General features: G+C 32.6%; 3 protein-coding genes across 9 annotated transcripts; all 3 read left to right on the forward strand.

Moving 5' to 3' along the window:
- The first annotated feature begins 1,691 nt into the window (after positions 1–1,691).
- Positions 1,692–8,933, forward strand: LOC130955878 (probable LRR receptor-like serine/threonine-protein kinase At1g67720). 3 transcript variants are annotated; one of them, XM_057882867.1, is made up of 16 exons: positions 1,692–1,938; positions 2,341–2,563; positions 3,101–3,427; positions 3,950–4,461; positions 4,600–4,726; positions 4,941–5,012; positions 5,124–5,192; positions 5,349–5,420; positions 5,579–5,647; positions 5,822–5,988; positions 6,065–6,315; positions 6,878–7,004; positions 7,084–7,149; positions 7,239–7,425; positions 7,524–7,656; positions 8,203–8,933. In XM_057882867.1, exons 1-16 carry the CDS (start codon positions 1,866–1,868, stop codon positions 8,533–8,535), a joined length of 2,808 nt encoding a protein of 935 aa, XP_057738850.1. In that variant the 5' UTR covers positions 1,692–1,865; the 3' UTR covers positions 8,536–8,933. The 3 variants fall into 3 exon arrangements, with proteins under 3 accessions (XP_057738850.1, XP_057738851.1, XP_057738852.1); XM_057882868.1 differs by having other exon boundaries at positions 7,087–7,149; XM_057882869.1 differs by lacking the exon at positions 5,124–5,192.
- Positions 8,934–15,408: 6,475 nt separating this feature from the next.
- LOC130956733 (uncharacterized) lies at positions 15,409–16,395 on the forward strand. Its single transcript, XM_057883732.1, has one exon. The coding sequence runs from the start codon at positions 15,409–15,411 to the stop codon at positions 16,393–16,395; it is 987 nt and encodes a 328-aa protein (XP_057739715.1).
- A 1,861-nt stretch (positions 16,396–18,256) lies between these two features.
- LOC130954814 (uncharacterized) lies at positions 18,257–20,816 on the forward strand. Of its 5 annotated transcripts, none has more exons than XM_057881589.1 (3): positions 18,257–18,354; positions 19,715–19,995; positions 20,501–20,816. In XM_057881589.1, the coding sequence occupies exons 2-3, from the start codon at positions 19,734–19,736 to the stop codon at positions 20,506–20,508; spliced, it is 270 nt and encodes an 89-aa protein (XP_057737572.1). In that variant the 5' UTR covers positions 18,257–18,354; positions 19,715–19,733; the 3' UTR covers positions 20,509–20,816. The 5 variants fall into 5 exon arrangements, with proteins under 5 accessions (XP_057737572.1, XP_057737571.1, XP_057737569.1 ...); XM_057881588.1 differs by having other exon boundaries at positions 18,283–18,354; positions 19,640–19,995; XM_057881586.1 differs by having other exon boundaries at positions 18,320–18,402.
- The last annotated feature ends 1,335 nt before the right edge of the window (positions 20,817–22,151 follow it).

The following is a 22,151-nucleotide window of genomic DNA, read 5'->3' on the forward strand; positions in this document are numbered from 1 at the left end:
TATTCAGTGCATATGACCCATCAATTTATTTATGACAATAAATTAAAAATAATAAGAGTACTATTGTTAAATACTTAATACCAAAGAAAAAAGAAGCATAACGTGACAGAGAATGATAAATATAATTAGTACAGCCTGTTATGTCTGTTTATGTTGTCCTATAAGGCAATATCAAGTTTTATTATACCCCGTAAGTCTTCGTTTTTGGGAGCTTCTTATAGTAAAAAGTAAAAACACAAGTGAGTGGGGCTCAAGTGTTCAATGCCAATCACTTTCATACATTGAGCTTAATTGTGACTTGTGTGTCACTCCTTTTTTTTTTTTTTTTTTAAACAAGAGTGGGTGAAAGAGAAAGAAAGTTGCAAGGGTTTTAACACCAATGGTATCAATTAAGATTCCCAAAATATTTTTTTTTATTTAACATATAATAAACAATTTAAAATTGTCAATACATGTATTGAAGATATTAAAAAGAAATTTACTATTAAATGTATTTAGTGTTTTTGAAGATATTATGAAATCTATAATACTTCAATAGAATTGTTTTTAATAACAAAATAATAGTTAACAAAGTTCAAAATGATATATGTATTTTTATTTACTCACAATCTTAGATATCTCTTAGTTTTTTTATAATACAATAGAATAATATTAGATAATTATCTTTTTTCAATTAATATACATAATCTAATTTTTTAATTATTTATTTTATCTTAAATTCTAAATTTTAAATAATGAACTTTTAACTCTAAACTCTAAATTATAAACCTAAATATTAAAATTGATTAATGTTAGCTAACTAAAAATTAGTTTTTTTATATTTTTTCAACACAATAATATTATTTAAATATTTTTATGAACATTGCTAGGCGCCCTTTATAAAAAAAAATTGTAGAACAAAATTGTCCAATATCATAACAAATAAATGAATAATATACAAACATACTTAATAATAATATTACTACTAGAGATGGTAATACTATTCTAATCTACAGGTATTCACTCTGCCTCTATCTGTTCAGAGCAGGTAATTACTCGCTCCGATGCGATGCAAATTTTCTGCAGGACGGGATCTTGGGCAGGGTGGGGCAGGAGTCGGGTTTAGGTAATACCCACCCCTATCCGTCCCTGTATATATATAATATAATATATATATATATATATATATATATATATATATATATATATATATATAATATAATTAGTAAAATAATTAATAATATTGTATTATATTTAAATTTTTACCTTTTTTATGTTATGTATGTTAATGTTTATATAAAGTTTAAAATTTAATTTTATTTATCAGATTTTAATAATTATAGAAATGGGTACTTGTACAAGTGAATAAAGATTCAACTTTTTACTACTCATGGATAGAAATAAGACGGATTCTATGCGAGTTATTGTAGGGTGAGACGGGATTGGATAGAGCAAAAATCCGTCCCATTACCACCTCTAACTACTGCTACTACTACTACTACTAATAATAATAATAATAATAATAATAATAATAATAATAATAATTTGTATATCCCATAAAATGTATGAACACATTTAAAAGAAAAGAGAAAAAGGAGGGTCTGAAATCTTGTCCATTGTCCCAAAAGAAAAAGAAGATTCCAACGTCAATAAAAAGCTACACAAACGTGAGTGAACAATCAAAACAAACATATCAAAAAATAAATAAATATAAATAAATAAAATTAAAGGGAGTGAAAGACTTGAAAGTTAAGTGGGAAAGAAAAGGAAGAGCCGGTTGGGACTTGAAGATGCTGAACACAATCAACACATCAAAGCAGCAGTTAATTTCATCAATGACCCAAAATTCTTGATGCAAAATCTTTTAGCTTCCTCTTCCTACTTCAATGGCTTCATTTTCTCTCTTCTTTCTTTTTACACTTCTTCTACTACCACCGTATTCTCTTTGCCAACTTCAAGGTATGTATATATCTTCTTTTCTTTTCTTTTTTTTTTCTTCACTGTGTAGTCATAGAAATACTATACAAAAACCAATGAACTTAGTTTTCAATTTCAGTTTCAATTCTGTTTTAGTTCAAGCAAATTAGAAAGCACCATGCATGCCTAAATACCTGAACTTATGTAAGTTTATCAACGTAGAAATGAGAAATCCTGAGAGCTTGTTTGTGAGTTTTGAAGTGTGAAGTTTAGTCCCATTTATATTTCAAAACCCTAAGTTGAAAGCATATGTTTATTCTGTTTAATATCGTGTTATTTTTGTGATGGAATGAAGAAAATAAAAATAAAAATAAAAATAAAATTAAAAGCAAAATCATGAGGGGGCTCTAATTATGTGAGATCATTGTGATTTGGGGGATGCAGAATTTGTGAGCATTGACTGTGGTGGAACAAGCTACTACAATGATTCAACAACAGGGTTGCCATGGATTCCGGATTCTGAGATCATGAAACATGGCAAAGCTGTGGAAGTTCAAAACCCAAATGGTGGCAGCAATATGATTCCTCTTCAGTACAAGACAAGGAGGGACTTTCCAATAGACAGCAGAAAGTACTGTTACACACTGAAAACTGAGGAGAGGAGAAGGTATTGTTGCACGCATCTGTTAAGTTTCGATTAAATGAGACATCAATTTAAGATTTTCGGTCAATATGTGACATTTGGCCCATGGTAGTTCCGTGAGTTTAATTTTGATGTATTGATAGTGTAAATTATCATCTACAGTCATTTAGTCGCATTCATTCTTCTGAATGTCCACTCATGCAGTGGTGCGACTAGTAGTTATTTTTGTTAATATGACAATACGTAGTTGGATACATGTGTAAAACATCTTTGCACTGAGGATGCATGAAAATTAAATCCTATTTTCTTACTTAATCTGTTACTCTCTCTGTCCGATAATATAGGTTATATTTTATGAAACTTTGTTCACCAATATAATTCGTTTGAATAGTATAAGGATGTTTCAATATACTTTTTCCATTACACCCCCTTTTCAGTGATTATCTACTCCAGTAGGCTTAATCTGTGTACTTTTCCCAAAAGTGACTTATATTTGTGAACCGAGGGGGTAATTTGTATGCTTCTCAATTTTGGTGTATGCTAATCGCTTGAACCGAACAGGTACCTTGTCAGAGCAAGTTTTCAGTATGGGAACTTGGGAGATGGAGACACATACCCTCAATTTCTGCTCTTCTTGGATGCAACAAAATGGGCCACTGTGTCAGTCTATGATGCATCAAGGGTCTATGTGAAGGAGATGATTTTCAGAGCACCCTCGGACTCTGTTGATGTTTGCATGTGTTGTGCCACCACTGGCTCTCCATTCATATCCACACTGGAGCTTAGGCCCTTGAATGTGTCAATGTATGCCACGGACTTCGAGGATGATTTCTTCTTGAAAGTGGCTGCAAGGATTAACTTTGGTGCTACTAGTGAGCATGCTGTCAGGTTCGCAAGCTAAACCCCGCTTCAAAATTCTCTATTTTGCATATGTTGTATAGCATTTGGTAAGTAAACCACTGTTTTGATCCTTGAAAGATTAGTTTGTTCACAAAATGGTTGCTCTAAGATTGATAGTGATCTTGTAGTAAAAGGTTTATTCTGCTCGACAAATCCACCTAAGATGAGAACTATTTTTGTCAGTAAACTAATGTTTCAAGGGCCAAAACGACGGTTTACTCAAACTAAAGTGAAGCTTCGTAACCTGAAAAGGTACCACGGGATAATTATCAATCTCTCAGTTACTATTTTGTTAGAAAACTAATCTTTCGAGAGATGTAGTTTACTCAGCTTTAACCACAAGGATTAGAAACTTTCTAAAACTTGACCTCAGAGACCTTAGCTAAACTTCTTGCAGCATGCGGCATGGCAAGCTTGATAGGGGAAAATGGATAAAAGGATATTTTTTTCCTTTTGGTACCTTTATCTTGATTTATTTATGATTATTTTAACAAGTACTTAATATATCAGGTATCCAGATGATCCATATGATAGAATCTGGGATTCGGATCTCATTAAAAGACAAAATTTTCTTGTTGGGGTGGCCCCAGGCACAATTAGAATTAACACAACAAAGAACATAAATATACAGACAAGGGAATACCCTCCTGTTAAAGTGATGCAAACCGCGGTTGTAGGCACAAAACGGGTACTCAGCTACAGATTGAACCTTGAAGACTTCCCTGCCAACGCTAGAGCTTACGCATATTTTGCGGAGATCCAAGATCTCGGTAAGAACGAGACCCGAAAATTCAAATTGGAGCAACCTTATATACCTGACTATAGCAATGCAGTGGTTAACATAGCTGAGAATGCAAATGGTAGCTACACTCTATATGAACCAAGTTATATGAATGTGAGTCTGGATTTTGTTCTTTCCTTCTCCTTTGCTAAGACCAGGGATTCTACTCAAGGACCTCTTCTAAATGCAATGGAAATAAGCAAATATGTTGAAATCGCTTCCAAAACTGACAAAGAAGATGGTAAGCTTTTAATATCAGTATATATTTTGCGAAAATAACATTAGCATGGGTAGTATACCATATTATATGAATCAGTATATGACTAAGTACATACTGATATAATCATTTAACTTACATAAACATACTTTCATTTTGCAGTAAATGTAATAAATGTGTTTCGCTACTTGTCTTCCGATACTGACCCAAATAATGGGGATCCCTGTGTTCCAACACCCTGGGAGTCGGTTAATTGTAGTGCAACAACCCCTCCAAGAATCACAAAGATGTAATATCTCCATATCTTTTATTTAACCTGAAACTTCAAGAATGGTGAAATTAAACACAAACAATGCTGGATTCCGAAAGTTTAAGCCTGATGTTAGAATCACTTATAAGATATTTGAAATGTTCAAAAAATATATTACATTCTAAATGTATACTGCTTTACTGAAAGTTCAAAAAGTGCAATATTTTTACTAATTCTAAAAATTTTGTAATAGAAACCTGTCAAGAAGGAATGTGAAAGGTGAAATTCCACAAGAGCTCAACAACATGGAAGCATTGACAGAGTTGTAAGTTGAATCATCCTTTTTTTTTTGGGGGGGGGGGGGGGGGGGGGGGAGTAATTTGATTTTTCTTCTTTGGTTTACTTTTCTTTTGTAATATTGTTCTCATTTCCTTAGGTGGTTAGATGGTAACTTGCTTACAGGAACACTACCTGACATGAGCAATCTTATCAATCTAAACATTGTGTACGTTCAGTTTCACACACAGCATTCATTTATTTATATTTTTGAGGGCTCTGTGATGGAACCAAGAATCAATATTTTGTAAATGGCCCTTCTTTGAGTTTTTCTCCGTGCCTTTTTTCTTGTTTTCTCATTTTATTTTCAACTAATGACATGCAGGCATTTAGAGAACAACAAATTGACTGGTCCATTACCGTCTTACTTGGGTAGTTTGCCAAATTTGCAAGTACTGTAAGTAGCAGTTAATCTTTAAAATTTATCATTTCTACTTCTAGAACAACTTGACAGATTTTCATACTTAGCCCTTTACGGTCACTATTTTGATGTATATACTTCTTAGATTGTTACCTCTGTCAGATCTTTATGGATCGTCTGTGAATATTTGACAGGTTTATACAGAATAACTCATTTAGCGGAGAAATACCAACAGGACTATTATCTGGAAAAATCATTTTCAAGTGAGTATGCTCAGCAACTTGATGATTTTACTAGCATTAATCCCACTTACTACCGATGCCGAACAGCCACCGAGACTAATTTAAAGTAACTTCAGTATGAACATAATAGGATGAGTATCTTTTCACATTCGGTATGCAGATTGAAGTAATGACCATGTTTATTTTCACTTCCAGCTATGATAATAATCCTGAACTACATAGAGGGAACAAGAAGCATTTTCAGTTGATACTAGGAGCTTCAATTGGAATACTAGTAATATTATTACTATTATTCTTAACAAGTCTTCTGCTAATGCATAATGCACGGAGAAAGGCGTCTAAACAGAAATGTGATGAAAAAGGTTTGTCGTATGAGTCAAAATCTAGTACTTGGTAAATACTCAAGCTCTTCCATCTAAGTGTTATTGTGTGGTGCAGGGATTTCCAGAGGTAGTACAAAGCCATTGACCGGATACTCATTCGGTAAGGGTGGGACTTTAATGGATGAGGGTACTGCTTACTATATTTCACTTTCGGAGTTGAAAGAAGCTACTAATAACTTTTCGAGGAAAATCGGGAAAGGAAGCTTTGGATCTGTCTACTATGGGAGAATGAAAGATGGAAAGGAGATTGCGGTTAAGACTATGACTGATCCATCCAGCCATGGGAACCAACAATTTGTGACTGAGGTAGCATTTCCATATTTCATATTTGAATTCCAATATACAATGAGTTCTGAAGAATCTACTATTATAAGTTGTTACCTGCTTTCAATCAAAAGATAATGTATGCTCCTCTAATTTTTATTAGCATAGCATGTTCCTAGTTTAGAACCCCTTTTTTATCTTTTGTTTTGTTTTATCATTTTTCTAATTTTCTTTATGAATGTCTTTATCTTGTCATTCAGATATTATTTTACTTTTAATCAATGAACAATTTGTCCAATTAATAGATTGAAATTGAATGATTGATCTCTAAATTGTTGGATTTTTCTCGTTCATTGTTGAATGTTTTTTGCTTTGACTCAACCCACATGTATTTCTCTTAATCTAAGAAGCAAAGATAGGAATTGTGAAAATGCAAATATATTAGAATTAGAAATAGAAACTATGAAATCTTAATTCCAGCTAAGTTCTAAAAATGCAGAAAGTCTACTTTGCAATACAAATATTTTACTACGGTTAGAGAAACTAGAAAAATATGACAGAAAGCTTAAATTTTAAGCTCATTGATTGCATATCATAAATGCAGGTAGCTCTCCTCTCAAGAATTCATCACAGAAACTTGGTTCCTTTGATTGGATATTGTGAAGAAGAATATCAGAATATTCTTGTTTACGAGTACATGCACAATGGCACATTAAGGGATCACCTTCATGGTCTAATTCCACTCCCTCATATTCATTTATTTTTATTTATGGAAGTTGTGAGATGATGTATATTTCGATGTTTTGACAGAAGGTTCGAGTCAGAAACAATTAGACTGGTTAGCACGGCTTCGGATTGCAGAAGATGCAGCGAAAGGTTGATTAATCAATTTCTTGGTCCATAGATAAACTTAGTAATTTACTATCAAAATTAATATTCAAAAGTGAAATTTTCTATTTCTGTAGGCCTTGAATACTTGCACACAGGATGCAATCCTAGTATTATTCACCGAGATGTAAAGACGAGCAATATTCTCCTCGACATCAATATGAGAGCGAAAGTGTCAGATTTTGGACTATCAAGGTTAGCTGAAGAAGATTTGACTCATATATCAAGTGTTGCAAGAGGAACTGTAGGCTACCTGGATCCTGAGTAAGCTATGAGTCTCATGCATGATCAGTGATATCTTTGTTAGGGTAATATGTTAAACTAAGTTTCTATATGTTCGGATTTTTTTTTTTAATGAACAGGTACTATGCAAGTCAACAATTAACCGAAAAGAGTGACGTATATAGTTTTGGAGTTGTTATGCTGGAATTGATATCTGGAAGAAAGCCGGTATCACCAGAAGATTATGGTCCTGAAATGAATATAGTTCATTGGGTATGTGTGATTTATTATTTTTCTTTAGTACTTTAGTCTCACCATGGTTTCCAAACAAAAGCTGAAGTAAAACTGAATAAGAAAATATACAGAAGACAAAGTAGTCCAAGATTTGAAGGTGACGACTTCGTCCTTCACTATTACCTTCTTGGACAAGTTCATCACTTACATGTACGGATTTTGTAAGGAAGGACTAAATTATCACCCTTTTTGATTGCCCGGGGACAATTTTATAATTTTAAAACCATGAGGGACGAGATGTGGAGCCTTGGAGCAACTTCAAGCCATGAAAACAGCCATGGATATATTTATCAGATCATGCTGCATACATTACACCCTTTGGGTGTGGCCCTTTCTTGGATCCTGTGTTAATACGGGATGTTTGTGCACCGGGCTGTCTTTTTTTAAAAAAAAAAAACATCAGGGATGACTTTATCTTCCATGTTTTTGGCCAATGACGAAATTGGAAGTTCACTCAAAAGAAAAAGATAGCAACTAGTCCAACTAGAAAATTTTTTCACCATTTTGAAAATAATTGTTTTGCAGGCAAGATCCTTAATCCAAAAAGGCGACGTGGTAAGCATCATGGATCCATCCCTGGTTGGGAATGTCAAGACCGAGTCGGTTTGGAGGGTTGCTGAAATTGCCATGCAATGTGTGGAGCAACATGGTTTCTCCAGACCAAGAATGCAAGAAGTGATTTTAGCCATACAAGATGCCTCCAGGATTGAGAAAGGTTCATCAGAAAATCACCTAAAATTATCATCTTTATCTTCAGGTAGCTCAAAACCACAATCTTCAAGGAAAACATTACTTACAAGTTTTCTTGAAATTGAAACCCCTGACTTGTCACAAGGTTGTCTCCCATCAGCAAGATAAACATCTTTTCTAAGGAGAAAGTTTATGCTATGACCTTAACCAGAAATCTTGGACTATGCAAAAACTCAAAAGGAGAAAGTTTTGCACCCCAAGTAATCTTACCCAACTTGATTGGAGGATAATTTGGTTTTGACCAAAAAAGATGATGTTAAGGTATAATTTAGTCAAGTGTTGTATTGCACTGCTTACTATGTTTATATCATAGTGAAACTCACTGGCTAGTGGCTAGTGATATATGATGATACCTTTAAATCTTATAACCAATGAAATTGTAATATTCTACCTTCTTTATCTGTATTTGGCAATTTTTCATGTATTAAATGGGTTATTCTGATTAATTAGCCTACTTGTAAACTGGAAAATGAATAAGGGTATATTTTTCGGTATAATATTATTTTTCTCAAATTTTCTGTTTTGGGTCTGCATATTCTTTTCCTAGTTAAAAGCAGAGCTATGAAAATGAGTCGACTCGATTTGCTCATAAAAATGGATGAGTCTAATCAATAAAAATACAACTCGTTTATAAACGGACCATTTTAAGCGGGTTCAAGTGAATCGGTCATTAGTCTATTGTCTTCTTTTTCAATATATAGTCTTATTGTTGTATAATATTAATTTCTTAACTAAATTTTGCAGACTTTAGTTAATTAAGTATGAAAAAATATATAAATGTATCATAAAATCTTTTGACTCGAACATTAACTAAAAAAGATTTTTTTAACTTAATAATTTAGGTTTATTAAAAGATAAATAATAAAAAATGTGCGAAATAAGTCAACTTATTTATTGATCAGCTAGTGTCGAATTCAATTATGGCTCAGCCTAGGTTGATTCGAATTCGGTCGTCCACCCATTTCCCAGGTATAACTAAGGTTCAGTTTTCTCATAATCTGAAACTAAACTAAACTATTTTAAATAGTTTAAAAACTAAATCAAACTATTTTGTTACATAAAAAATTAATTTTAAACCAGTTTACGATAGTACAATACAATGTATCAATTTAAATTAGTTCATAAAAATAAAACTAGTTTTAATTAAAAAAACTTATTTAAATTAATTTATAAATTAAAACTAGTTTTAACATATATAAAAAAAATAATTTTTACAGTCTCTCTCTCTTCTCTCTCTTCTTAGACTATCTATAGTAGAAAATTCATCTCAACTTCTATTTATGACCCACCTGTCATAAAAAGTAACCCGACATCAGTTTTTACGTCATAAACAGTAAATAGGAACTTGTTTAGTAGGTTGGTGCCTGAACGGGTCGAAGATGCAGTGTATGCGGGGGTGATAGGGGACCTGGATCCGGGTCGCACGTGCGTGATTGGACCTCTTAGGCTAACGTTGAAAGGAGAGGAATGGAGCTTCACGACCTCTCGGGTTGATGGAGTGATGAGGGGAGGAGCCACCTACAAAAGGGATTCTGACGCTCAAGTCAGAATCCGTACAAGGTGGCAGAAAAGATGAGGGAGAGTTAGGTGACGTATCTCGAGGGAGGGGTAGGGCCCTCCCTTTATATAGTCTGCAACTAGGGCGGGTCCCACAGGAGCAAACTCACGTTCCAAGAAACTTCCTTCCCTGACTGTCATGTAACTCGAGGAGGGGGAGGTGGTGTCTCGGGTTTCCTCTTGGTTCAGGTTTTGCATATCCGTCTGATCGGCCGGCCAAACCAGGGTATTGGACCAACTGGACCGGGCTGGAACAGAACAGAACTCAAAGCATCTTTCTTCTCCATTAGGAGAAACGAACTTTGGTCCTTATTATGATCCCACTTAATTAATTAATTAAAGTAATTAAAATTAATGTTGTTACTATTTTTTTACAATAATGTTATTAAAATTTATAAATTCAAAAATAATTCAATATTAAAAAATATTAAAATAGATAACTTAAATTTGGTTAGTATTTTAAATTTTATAAATAAAAATAAATAATCGAACCAAAAATTATTTTGTAATATGTAAAAATTAAATTTATTTTTTATGTAAATAAATTTAATTAATTATGATTTAATATAACTAATTATTAAATAATTAATATAAATAATTAATTAAATAGATATATAATTATTTAATTAATTATGATTTTATATAAATATTTATTTTTATACTAATTAATTAAATAATAAAATCATAATTAATTAATAAATAATTATATTAATTTATTATAATTATTAATAAATTAAGTATAATTTTATATTATTATTTATTTTAAAGATAACTTGCCACAAGGTATCATTAGACATTAGAGTATGTCCAATGGTAAACAAATGAAAGTCCCATTTACTATTTGTCTCACAAAAAGTGGAGACTAACCGTTGGAGCAAAATGAAGATGAGTTCCATCACAATTTTTAAAGCAAACAAAGTCTTGCTCAAAGGGACTTGGTTTCTTTTGATTTTAATCAATAATATTCTAACATGAGGCAATTAAATTAAAAAAATTGAATAATATTTTATTAATAAAATTAACAATATTTTATATAGGGTTAAGTAATATTTTTGTCCCTAAGGTTTGGGGTGAAAATCAAAATCGTCCCTGACTTTTTTTGTTATTAAAATCATCCTCAACATTACAAAACGTTATAAAATTATCCTTTTTCTACTTCAATTTTATTTTTTTTACCAAATTACCCTTAATAAATAATAAAAATAATTAAAAATAATATTTAAAAATTAAAACAAAACCTTCCTCCCACCCCCTCACCCCACTCCTGTAACCCCCCACCCCCTTCCTCATGCTATTCTCTTCAAAACTCCAACCCCAATTCCAACCTCAATTTTTCTTCTCTCCATTTCCGCCGCTCTACTTATTCGTTTCTAGGGTTCGCCGCCGCCGTGGCGTCGTCATTGGGAGGGGGGGACTCCGCCGGCGCTGCTTCTTCTTCTCTAACTACCTCTTCTTCTTCTTCTTCTGCTTCTTCTGCTGTTTCTGCTTGAATTTCTGTTTCTGCTTGAACTTTTGCTTTTGGTTGAGTTTATGCTTCTTCTTCTGTGATTTTTTAATTTTTTAATTTCTATTCTTTTGCTGTTTTTGGATTTGAAAACTGAAATTGTAGTTGATGATTATTGAATTATTGTTTATTGAAATTGCTGTGATTATTGAAATTGTTATGTTTCTTCTGCCTCTGAATTTTTTGTTGATTTATTTTGTGAATGTTAATGTTAATTTATTTTAGGACTATTGTTGTTGGTAAAAAAAAAAGTGTCGTGAATAATAAATGGCTATGGTGGCAGTGGTGATGGTGGTGAGGAAAGGGAGAAGGAGGAGGTGGAAAGGGATTGGGGAAGAGTGAGAAGAGGAAGGGGATTAGGGAAGAGTGAGAAGCTGAAAGGGGATTGGGGAAGAGTGAGAAGAGGAAGGGGAAGAGGGGTGGGTGCCCTCCGGCAATAGTAATTGCCGCGGCAAAGGTGAGAAAAAGAGGGTGACGGTGAAGAGTAGAAGGAAGGGGATTGGGGGAGGGGTGGGGGGAGAGACCGAAGAGATGTTGGAGAGTGGGTGGGGGTGGGGTTTTGCTCTTTTTTTAAAAATATTATTTTTATTAATAATGAAAGATAATTTGGTAAAAAAAAAAATTGAAGTAAAAAATGACAATTTTATAACGTTTTGTAACGCTAAGGATGATTTTAATAACAAAAAAAGGTCAGGAACGATTTTGATTTTCACCCCAAATTTTAGGGACGAAAACAATACTTAACCCTTTTATATACGTATAAAAGATAAACGTTGCATAATATGATAACTATACATATATTTTACTTTACTTATATAATTAAATATTATAATTATTTATAAATTAAATATGATTTAATTATTTAATATAATTATTTAAAAAATTATATTAAATAATTAAATTATATTTAATTTATTAATAATTATAATAATTAATTATAATTCTATTTAATTAATAGTTTATATTAATTATTTAAATTATAATTAATATAAATAATTAAATTAATATTAAATATTAATTATATTATTATATTAAATTATAATTAATTAAATTTGTTTACATAAAAAAATTAATTTTTTACATATTATAAAATAATTTTTTTGGTGAGTGGTTTATTTTTATGTATAAAATTTGAAATACTAACCACATTACAAAACTAGCCGTTACTATATTACCGTTATTATTAATAAATTAATATTTTGTTACTCTATATATACTACTTACATACACTTCTATTCTCACACTTTCTTCTATTCTTTTTCATTTTCTTTCAAATTTTATGAAATCAAAGTTCTAATGCTACTATTTTTTGTTCAGAAAAATGAAACTAAATCAACTCAACTCTTTTTTCAATTACTTACAAAACTTTTCTCAAACTCCAAATACCCAACAATCTCAAATCTCAAACTCTCAAATTTCAAATCAAAACTTCACACTACCGAATATATTTCAAAATCCAAATCCACAAAATCTTCCTAAATTTAATTTTCAAGCTCCTTATAATAATCAATTTCCTATTTTTCAACCACAAAATCAAAATTCACAAATACCACATTTTCTATTTTCATCCATATTTAATCCTTCTATTGAAAATGTTGTTCCAACATTCTTGCCGTTTTCAACTCAATTCAGTGCATTGAGACATAGCTCATCTAATGTTGGTAGCTCTTCTAGCCCATCCCCTCAGACTCCGATACAATGTAGTCCAAATTCACAATAATCAAATTTTGCCAACCCTCGCGGATTAGATGCTATCGACCTCAATGAAGATAACATTGAAAATGGTAGGCAAGATAGTATTCAACACTGGCAATGAAAAGAGGATGAGATGTTGATCGGTGCATGGTTGAATATTTCAACCGACCTTATAGTTGCATGTAAGAAACGATGGTATAAGATCAACAAAGCAGTTGCACAATTTGTTGGTTGCTACGATCAAACTAGTCGAAACATAAGGAGTAGTTCGAATACTGATGATATAAAGGAGTTTTCCTATAAACTTTTGTTTTGTCGATTTGTAGCAAATAGATGGTGGTTCGATATCTAGTGATCTGGGAGCGAAACCTACTCCTCTTTGAAGGTACCAATTTTCTAAAAGTGTATTAAAGTGTCTTCGATTAGACGAATATTGGGATAAAAGATAAATTAAAATTTTTAAATCAATGAAAGAAATGAAGAAATAAAGTTTTCGAAAAGAAAATATGCTGAAATCTGAAAGGGATGCGTTGAAATTAAAAGAAAGCAGTAAAGTGCCTTCAACTGAGTCAAAGGGCTTTGACATGAAAATTAGAAGTGCAGAAATGTAAACTGGACATTGAAATTAAAGGATACTTGAAAGATAAACTTGCTTGAAAAATAAAGTTTACAAGAAGATAAATCGAAAGAGTAAAAAGATGGAAGGAACCCTATAGAAAAGTAACTCAATTGCAGACTCAGGAAATCTCTGGGGATGTGAGTGTGCTTGAGTATTTTCTGAGTTAAAGTTCCAACCCTTATTCCCTAAAACCTTCTAATATTTATAATCCACTTTTGTAACTGATAATTAATTACAAAAACACAACTTTAAATGCATACTCCTCGATAATCGTTCCCGCTCTTTGGCTGATAAATGCTTACTCATAAATTTTCCACATGGGAAATGTCTTCAACTTCTCCACTTACATAACAGTTCAATCTTCTTTTCGAAATAACTTATTCGATTACTTCTTTCGAATACTTGACCGACTTGATCTGTTCGATTTGATAAAATATTTCGAAATCAAATCCGCATCGAGTACCTCCAGCCAATGCCTGCACATGCATCTTTTCGAAAACCACTTAAGTCTTCGAATTCTTTGCTACTTTGACCTACCTTACCTTAGTCAAAAATATTTTTCGATCAACAATTTTATTCCACACATTTTGGTCAGAAATTTACTTTTGAAAGGCATTGGAATATGCTTCGTTTGGAGTAAAAATGGAGAAGTCAACTACCTATACAGAGTGGAGGCTCAAAGAGAACCAAGGTTAGTGCAATTGGAGCATACTCATCCTCACTAAACTCAGAAATACCGTTGGCTGATGAACCCAGTGTGGACTCTCCCGTTCACCCACAAGGATCAAAGAAAAGCAAACAAAAAAGTAAGGGAAAAGCATAAATGTCTGAAGATCTTAGCGAAAAAAATCATCGGTTATTAAAAAACTATCTCTCATGGAAAATATTAAGAATGTTAGAGAAAAGGAACTAATGGATAGGAAAAAAGAAAGAGAAGAGGAGAGGGAACATAGATCAAAGATTATGGCAATGAAGGAGAAAGAGTTACAAATTCAAGCAGCGATGAAAGAACAAGAATTACAAACTCAAGCGACAATGAAAGAACAAGAATTACAAACTCAGAGGTATATTAAAGAAATAGAGATAAATGCAAAAGAAAGGAAAATGAAAAGGATGGCTAAGGAAAGGGAAAGAGAAATGGATATGCTAATACTTAATGCTGACACGTCTACAATGAGTGAAAAACGACGAGCTCTTCATGATATTACATGTGAGAAAATAATCGCTAAGTGGTTTACTTAATGGTTCCTTGTATTCGTAGAGTTACGTAGTATGTTCTTATTTTTATTGTGTATTATTGGTATGTGATGTAGTCTGTTTTATTCATTTCTGATGTAACTTTTCAAATTAGTCAATATTATTGTGCCGTTATTGTTCATGAAAGTGACCATTGCAAAACTATCCATTTTAAATTTAGACAAGACAGAACTATCCGTTAAGTAGCAATTGCAAAACTAGTCGTTAAGTAGCTGTTGTAAAACTAGCCGTTGAGAAGTAGGTACTTGTTGTAAACATACTTATAATTATCAACTATCAATGACTCTGCAACTCCATTTCAACTCTTGTTTCTCACCTCGAAAGAGTACTAAAAATTACATTTCAAGATATGGCTAGAAATTTTGATGATATGTTTAATGAGGTTTTGTATGGAAAAAGAAGACGGCAAGATAATACACTCATAGATCATTGGATCGATGAGTGTTTATTTAAAGATTCAGAAGAAGAAGATATCGATAGAAGCTCTATCCCAACTCCTTGTACATGGATCAACAGAGATCGAGAAGCAGGACAAGATCGCCTTTTTCAAGATTACTTTGCAGATGAACCGGTGTATAATGCTGACATTTTTCGACGGAGATTTCGAATGAGAAGACATGTGTTCCTTCGGATAGTAGACGCTCTCTCAAACGTCTATCCGTATTTCCAACAGAGGGTTGATGCAACTGGAAGAAGAGACTTGTCACCACACCAAAAATGCACCGCTGCGATACGGATGTTAGCATATGGCATAGCAGCTGATGCTGCTTATGATTATGTGCATATAGGCGAGAGCACTACAATTGAATGCTTGAAAAAATTTGTTGAAGGTGTCATTTCGGTGTTCGAAGATGAATACTTGCGAAAACCAAATCTAAATGATGTACAACGCCTGCTACAAATGACGGAGAGTCGTGGCTTTCGTGGCATGTTGGGTAGCACTGACTACATGCATTGGCAATGGAAAAATTGTCCAAAGGCGTGGAAAAGTATGTACATGAGTGGTTATTGTGGGGTTGCAACCATAGTACTTGAGGTTGTAGCATCTTCAAACCTTTGGATATGGCATGCGTTCTTTGGAATTTCTGGTTCAAATAACGATATCAACGTGTTAGATCGTTCTCCAGTATTCGATGATATTCTAAATGACCGTGCTTCAGAGGTAAATTATACTATTAATGGTAATAATTATACTATGGGATACTATTTAGCAGATGGTATTTATTCTGAATGGGTCACATTTGTCAAATCAATCTCAAAGCCACAAGGAGAGAAATGCAAGTTATTTGCACAATACCAAGAAGGGCAAAGAAAAGATGTGGAGCGAGCATTTTGAGTGTTGCAAGCACGCTTTGTAATTATACGTGGTCCAGCTCGCTTTTGGGAAAAGAAGAAGTTTGCCAATATAATGAAAGCTTGTATTATATTGCATAATATGATTGTTGATGACGAAAGAGACACTTATGTAGAAAATTTTGCTCAAGACTTATAGTAGGACGATGTCGAAAATGGCTTATCACAACCTCAGTTGGGAGAGGAAGATTTTGCACCGTACCATCAATTTCTCCAAAGAAATGCCCAACTTCAAAATTGACAGCAGCATAGACAATTGAAAGAGGACTTGATTGAATACGTATGGCAATTTCACAATGCTTGTCGTCAACTATAGAGTTTAATTATGCTTTTTTTTGTATTAAGTAATTTTACAAATTAATGTAATCTCGAATTAAATATTGTGTATTATTGTTACATATGAATTTTTTAATATTAATATCTTTTAATAGTGAATTATTTTTAAATTTATAAATTTAAATAATATTATTGAAAAAAATATTTTAATTAATTAAGTAGGATCACAATAGGGACTAAAGTTAGTTCTTTCTAATGGAGAAGAGATATATGTTTTGAGTTCCTATTTACTATTTATGACGTAAAAGTTAATATAAAATTACTTTTTATGACAGGTGGGCCATAAATAGGAATTGGGATAAGTTCTTCACTGGAGATGATCTTATAAGTCTCTATTCAGAGAAATTCTTTCCTTTCAAAATTGTGCAAGGACTCTCCTTTCTTTCTCTCCAATGGTTAATTTTCTTTGTGTCCGTAAAAGTTTAATAGGAACCAAACCATTGGAGTTGCTCTTATCCTCTTTCTGTTCCTCTCTCTCTTTCTCTCCCCCTTCATTCCATCTTTCTTCCCCACCTCTCTCTTTCTTCCATCTCCCTCTCTCTCTTTATTTCTCTCCCTTCATCTCTCTCTTCATCTCTCTCTTCATCTCTCCCTTCTCTCTCTTCATCTTTCTTTCTTTTTTTTCTCTTTCTTTTTCTTCTTTCTCTTTTTTTCTCCTCTCTCTCTTTTTTGGACTGTACGAAAATAAACATTTTAATATATTTTGTATATTTAAAAATTTAAAAAAATAAAATATTTAATTTTAACAATTTTAAGAATTGATTTAAATCATTATTCTTAATAAAAATTTAAAATCCTTATTTTAGATGATTCAAAATCTAAAATTAAAAATTTATAAATTAATCTTAAAAAATAAGAAGACAAATAAATTTTTTATTTTTTAATTTAAAGAATATAAGTTTATGATTAATTAAAAATATAAAAATGTCTTTTTTTTAAATATAAAATATTTAAATTTTTTTGTCTAAAAATATATAAAAATAAATAGGTCACTCAAAGAATTTAGATTTTAAAAGATAAGTAACGTTTTTGTGTTTTATCAATTAATCGAGGACTTGTTTATCGTTTTTTGTAAAAAAATTGATTAATATTCACTAAAAGAATTAGTTTTTTAGTATTTTATTTAATTGTATCATTGCAAATTTTCCTATTCCCTTCAAAAACGATTGTAAACAAATCTCGCGAATACAACCTAAGAAAAATTATTTATCTTTTTTCGAAATCTATGTAGAAATAAATAAATAATAAATCAACAATGCTAGGGAACCAATTTTATATAAGTCAAGAATCAGCCAATTAGTAACCAGATATTATTACTAATAGGCACACGGATGCTTCTTTTTCTTGTAAATTGGATTATTTTGGATATAATTTTTATGTTTCATGTATTACGCATTAATAAAACATAATTAATTATATAGAATTAACTAATAAATGATCAAAATATTTGTTCCATAATTCTCTCCTAACACTAACGTAATCAACAATAATTTAACAAACAAATTAAATTATAAATTAATAAAACTAATTATAATTAATTATGTTATTCCATCCTTTCCATAATAAATAAACACAGCAGCGTAAAGTTCCCGTTCCTGTTCTCAAGGTACGTTTCCGACTCAATTTTCTCCGTTCCTGTTCGATTTTCTTCCCTGTAAGTGCTTTTCTTTCACTGTTCAATGCTTTTCAAGAAGCTTCTTCAGTTCTTATTATAGTTAATATTCACTTTCACTGGGTTCTGGCACTCAAGTTTGGATTCAATTTGTGCTCTTTTTGTTGGTCTTTTATCCATTTCGTGGCGTTTCTCGTTGCTTAATTGCTTATTCCAATGCGTGTTGTTCCCCAATTGGAGCTCTGCCGAGCTGCAATTAGGGTTATTGGTGTTGTCGCCGTCATTTGTTTGCCAATTCCAATTCATTTGGAACGACCTTGTCGTAATTGTTGATTGGTTGTTAACGAATCCAGGAGTTTTTGTTTTTGGAACCTTCTAAATGCAACCACTTGAATTGCAATCTGGATTTTTAATTTTTTATCATTTGTTTGGATTTTACTTTCTTTTGTTTGCATTTGAGTTTTGTCGTTTGGGCAATGAATTTTAGGGAATTTGAAAGAAAGCTTGTGATTTACTTGAGTGATTCTATGGTAAAGTGGGATTTGCGGGTTTCTGTTGCACCTTGTTTACTTGTAGTTATTTAAGATAGGAATTTTCATAAAAATATGGAAAGATGGGGAATGGGGCTCCATCTTCCCCCCAGAGGGGATCAGGGCGGGGATGGGAGGTTTTTGGGGTTCGGGGATGGAGATGGGGAGCAGGGGGGGTCTCTCCTGCGCCCCCTTCCCGCTCAGTTGACATCCCTGCTCATAGAGTGCAGTGTGCACCGTGACCCAATACCAAATTTTATCAAGAATGCTAGAACTAAACAAAAAATAAAAAGAAAAAAAAATCTATCTTGCTCAACTAAGAAACAAAAAACTAACACTAACATTCAAACAAACAATTTGAGAGCCAGGTCAATCACCATCGATGGATCTAGTTTCTTGTTCTGATTAGTGAGATTCTTGGCTGGTCCTTTTTATTGCTCCTTTGAGTAGGCTTCGTCTTCCCCCATCTGAAGCTATAATAATATTATTGACTTCGACCAAACGTTTCTCTAAGTATGTTCTGCAAATGATTGTGGCAATGTCTCTTATTTCATTTAATCAGTTCTAGAATATGTTGATAGAAGATTGTCAGAAACTTGTTTTGCTTTCGAGTCTTTGTTTTGACGCTGGTTAGAGATGTAATGCACCCATTTTTCAAACACCTTTCTTATCTGAAATTTCTAGTTACTTTGTCGATTATATTTGGTTTGACTTTAAATTGAATTGATTATTCTATATTTGCATAGTAGGTTGGGGTTTATTATAAGTGAGGAGATTTGTTGTTGATTGTTTTGTTGTTGGTGGTGGTGGTGTTGTAAATAAAGAGTATCGAAGATAATAGAGATGGGATTCATAATGGAATTCGCGAGGCACCTGGTACTAAAGATGATGGAGGATCCAGAGGAAAGGGATAAGAAGTTCAGGGAGCATGTCTATGCTGTGAAGGACAGGTGCGCCAAGACCAAGGAGATGTGGAGTCTCCCAATGAGGCCTTATGGCTTTTGGACCTTCGAGCGCCACAACTCTCAGCTTGCTTGGGATGCCCAGATCAGCCAGGTCGAAGGCCGCCGCGACCCCTACGACGATGCCCTCCAACAATTCTCAGGTATCCCATCATGAATTCTCATCACTTCCACACTGCCATGATTTAATCAATGTTCTACGTTTGTGCTGCTTAGAATTTGGGATAAACCATTTTTAGGTAGAACTAGAATTAATGTCATGAGACTATTTATCCTAAAAGTTTAAGTTATTCGGTAGATGCACATGAAGAGTTGCGTATCTAACAGTACTTCATTTATGATTTCTGTTTAATAAGTGATTGGATGAGCCCTAAGATGCTGCTCTTAGCAAAATGGCAGTTTACTAACATGCATGGACCATCAAACTTTCTGTAAAACATTAATTCTTTGTATAGACATGCTATGCTATTTGTTAGATTGCTGAAAACGTGAAGCTACCTCTCCTGTAATGCCATTTTAGCTACCAGCTTATCCTTTTCCCCTAGTTGGTTTCTTCTCCTAAAAGTTTGGGGAGATGGGTTTATTTTGAGGGTTCTGACTTAGGTTTCTGCATTCGATCATATATTTTTTCTTCTCTTTTAAATGCAGGGAAATGAAATTGTCACGGGTTCTTTTGGTGGATAACTGGGAATTCCTCTTATTTCCTTCATTGAATTTTCTGTTCTGTTTTCTGACGAAGACATTGCAGGCAGCTGGTTTTGTAATGCTTCAAAAGTTCAAATTGTTATCTGAATAAAGTTTCTTAATATTAACTCTGGTGTTATGTAATACTTTTATCGCCCTTTTAGAATTTACATAATCTTTCACAATTGCACTTCCAGGATGCTTAAACATAATTAACATATGCAACATTTCTAATGTTTTAAAACATGTTATTTTTTAATTTGACACATTTTGTGTGTTACTTTAGGTATTGTAGATTTGATAACATTCCTACACTAGTTTTGCCATATAACATGCAGAATAGTTAATCTTGCAATATCCCAGTGGAATGTTACCACTTTGAGCAATCCTTATTTCTATAATTTTCTTATGGGATTCTGCCGTCTCTTCTTCCCCTGCAACACTTCTGCAATCTGATTTCTTCTTCCTGGAAGCAAGCCATTAAACTTAAAGACTTACCATCCACAAAGCTTCCTGTTACCTCTCCCTCTATCTCTTCTTGGTCATTCTCAGTTCAGTCTTTGCTATATTTTTTTCTCTTCTATCAGAATTTTGTTTCACTCAAATCATTTTTGATCGAGGCCCTTTTTCTGTTTAACATCTCAGTTTTTTTTTTAAATCATGTTTATTATTCAATAATTAATTAATTAAATTTATAATAATTTTGAATTTTAATTTCATAATAAAAAATTAGAATATAATGCACTTGAAAACTAACATTTAATTTAAAATTTGAAAATAAGAAAACATTATCTTTATTCATTGAGTACAATACAAAATTAAATTCAAATTCAATTAGGTAGCAAATGTGTTGCAATTTTTTAAGTAAAAAATTGCGTTGTAACTAACCGGTCTAAAAAATTTGTTTTAAAATTGATTGAATTTTCTATAAATTTGTTTCTAATAGCTATTTCTAAATGGAGAAAATTTTCTAAATGGAGAAAATTTTATAAGGCTTGTAAAGTTACGATTTAGATCGAAGATTTTACCTAAATGTGAGTTAGATTTTTCTAATGTAAAACCCGGCCTAACCGAAATTGATTAAATAATAAGTTAAGTAGGAGCGAATATGGTTGGAAGATTTTGCAATTGGAATTTGATGATTTAAATATGATATTTGGATTCAGTGAATTTTTTCGAGTCGGAAAACATAGTTTTCTGCGTAAAAGCGCGCAGTGAAATTTTGACCGGAAGTACCGGCTGAGATTTGTCTGGTACTACAACTGAGAAAATTGATTATGGGTAAATAAGATTAAGAAATGAGGAATTATAATTAGGAGAGGTAGAAATATTTGAAGTGCGATTTAGAGCGCTAATCTTAAGGGTTTTGGTCCAAAATTGGGCCAACGGACAAAAATAAGTGAACTGGGCCTAAGTGGGCCCAAGACCCAACATATATAAACATTAGTTATGAGCATTTCAGCTCATTTTACCCTAAAGAGAAGGGTTGGGGCGCTGAAATAGTGAAGAGAGGAGAGAAGAGAGAAAACCTAACTCTCTTTGATCTTCAAATCACCATAACTTGAGCTACGGAGCTCCGATTGACGAGCCGTTTGCGGCCACGCGTCGCTCTTCT

Source organism: Arachis stenosperma, chromosome 10 (assembly GCF_014773155.1).
Source record: "Arachis stenosperma cultivar V10309 chromosome 10, arast.V10309.gnm1.PFL2, whole genome shotgun sequence".
In the NCBI taxonomy this organism is placed as follows: Eukaryota; Viridiplantae; Streptophyta; class Magnoliopsida; order Fabales; family Fabaceae; genus Arachis; species Arachis stenosperma.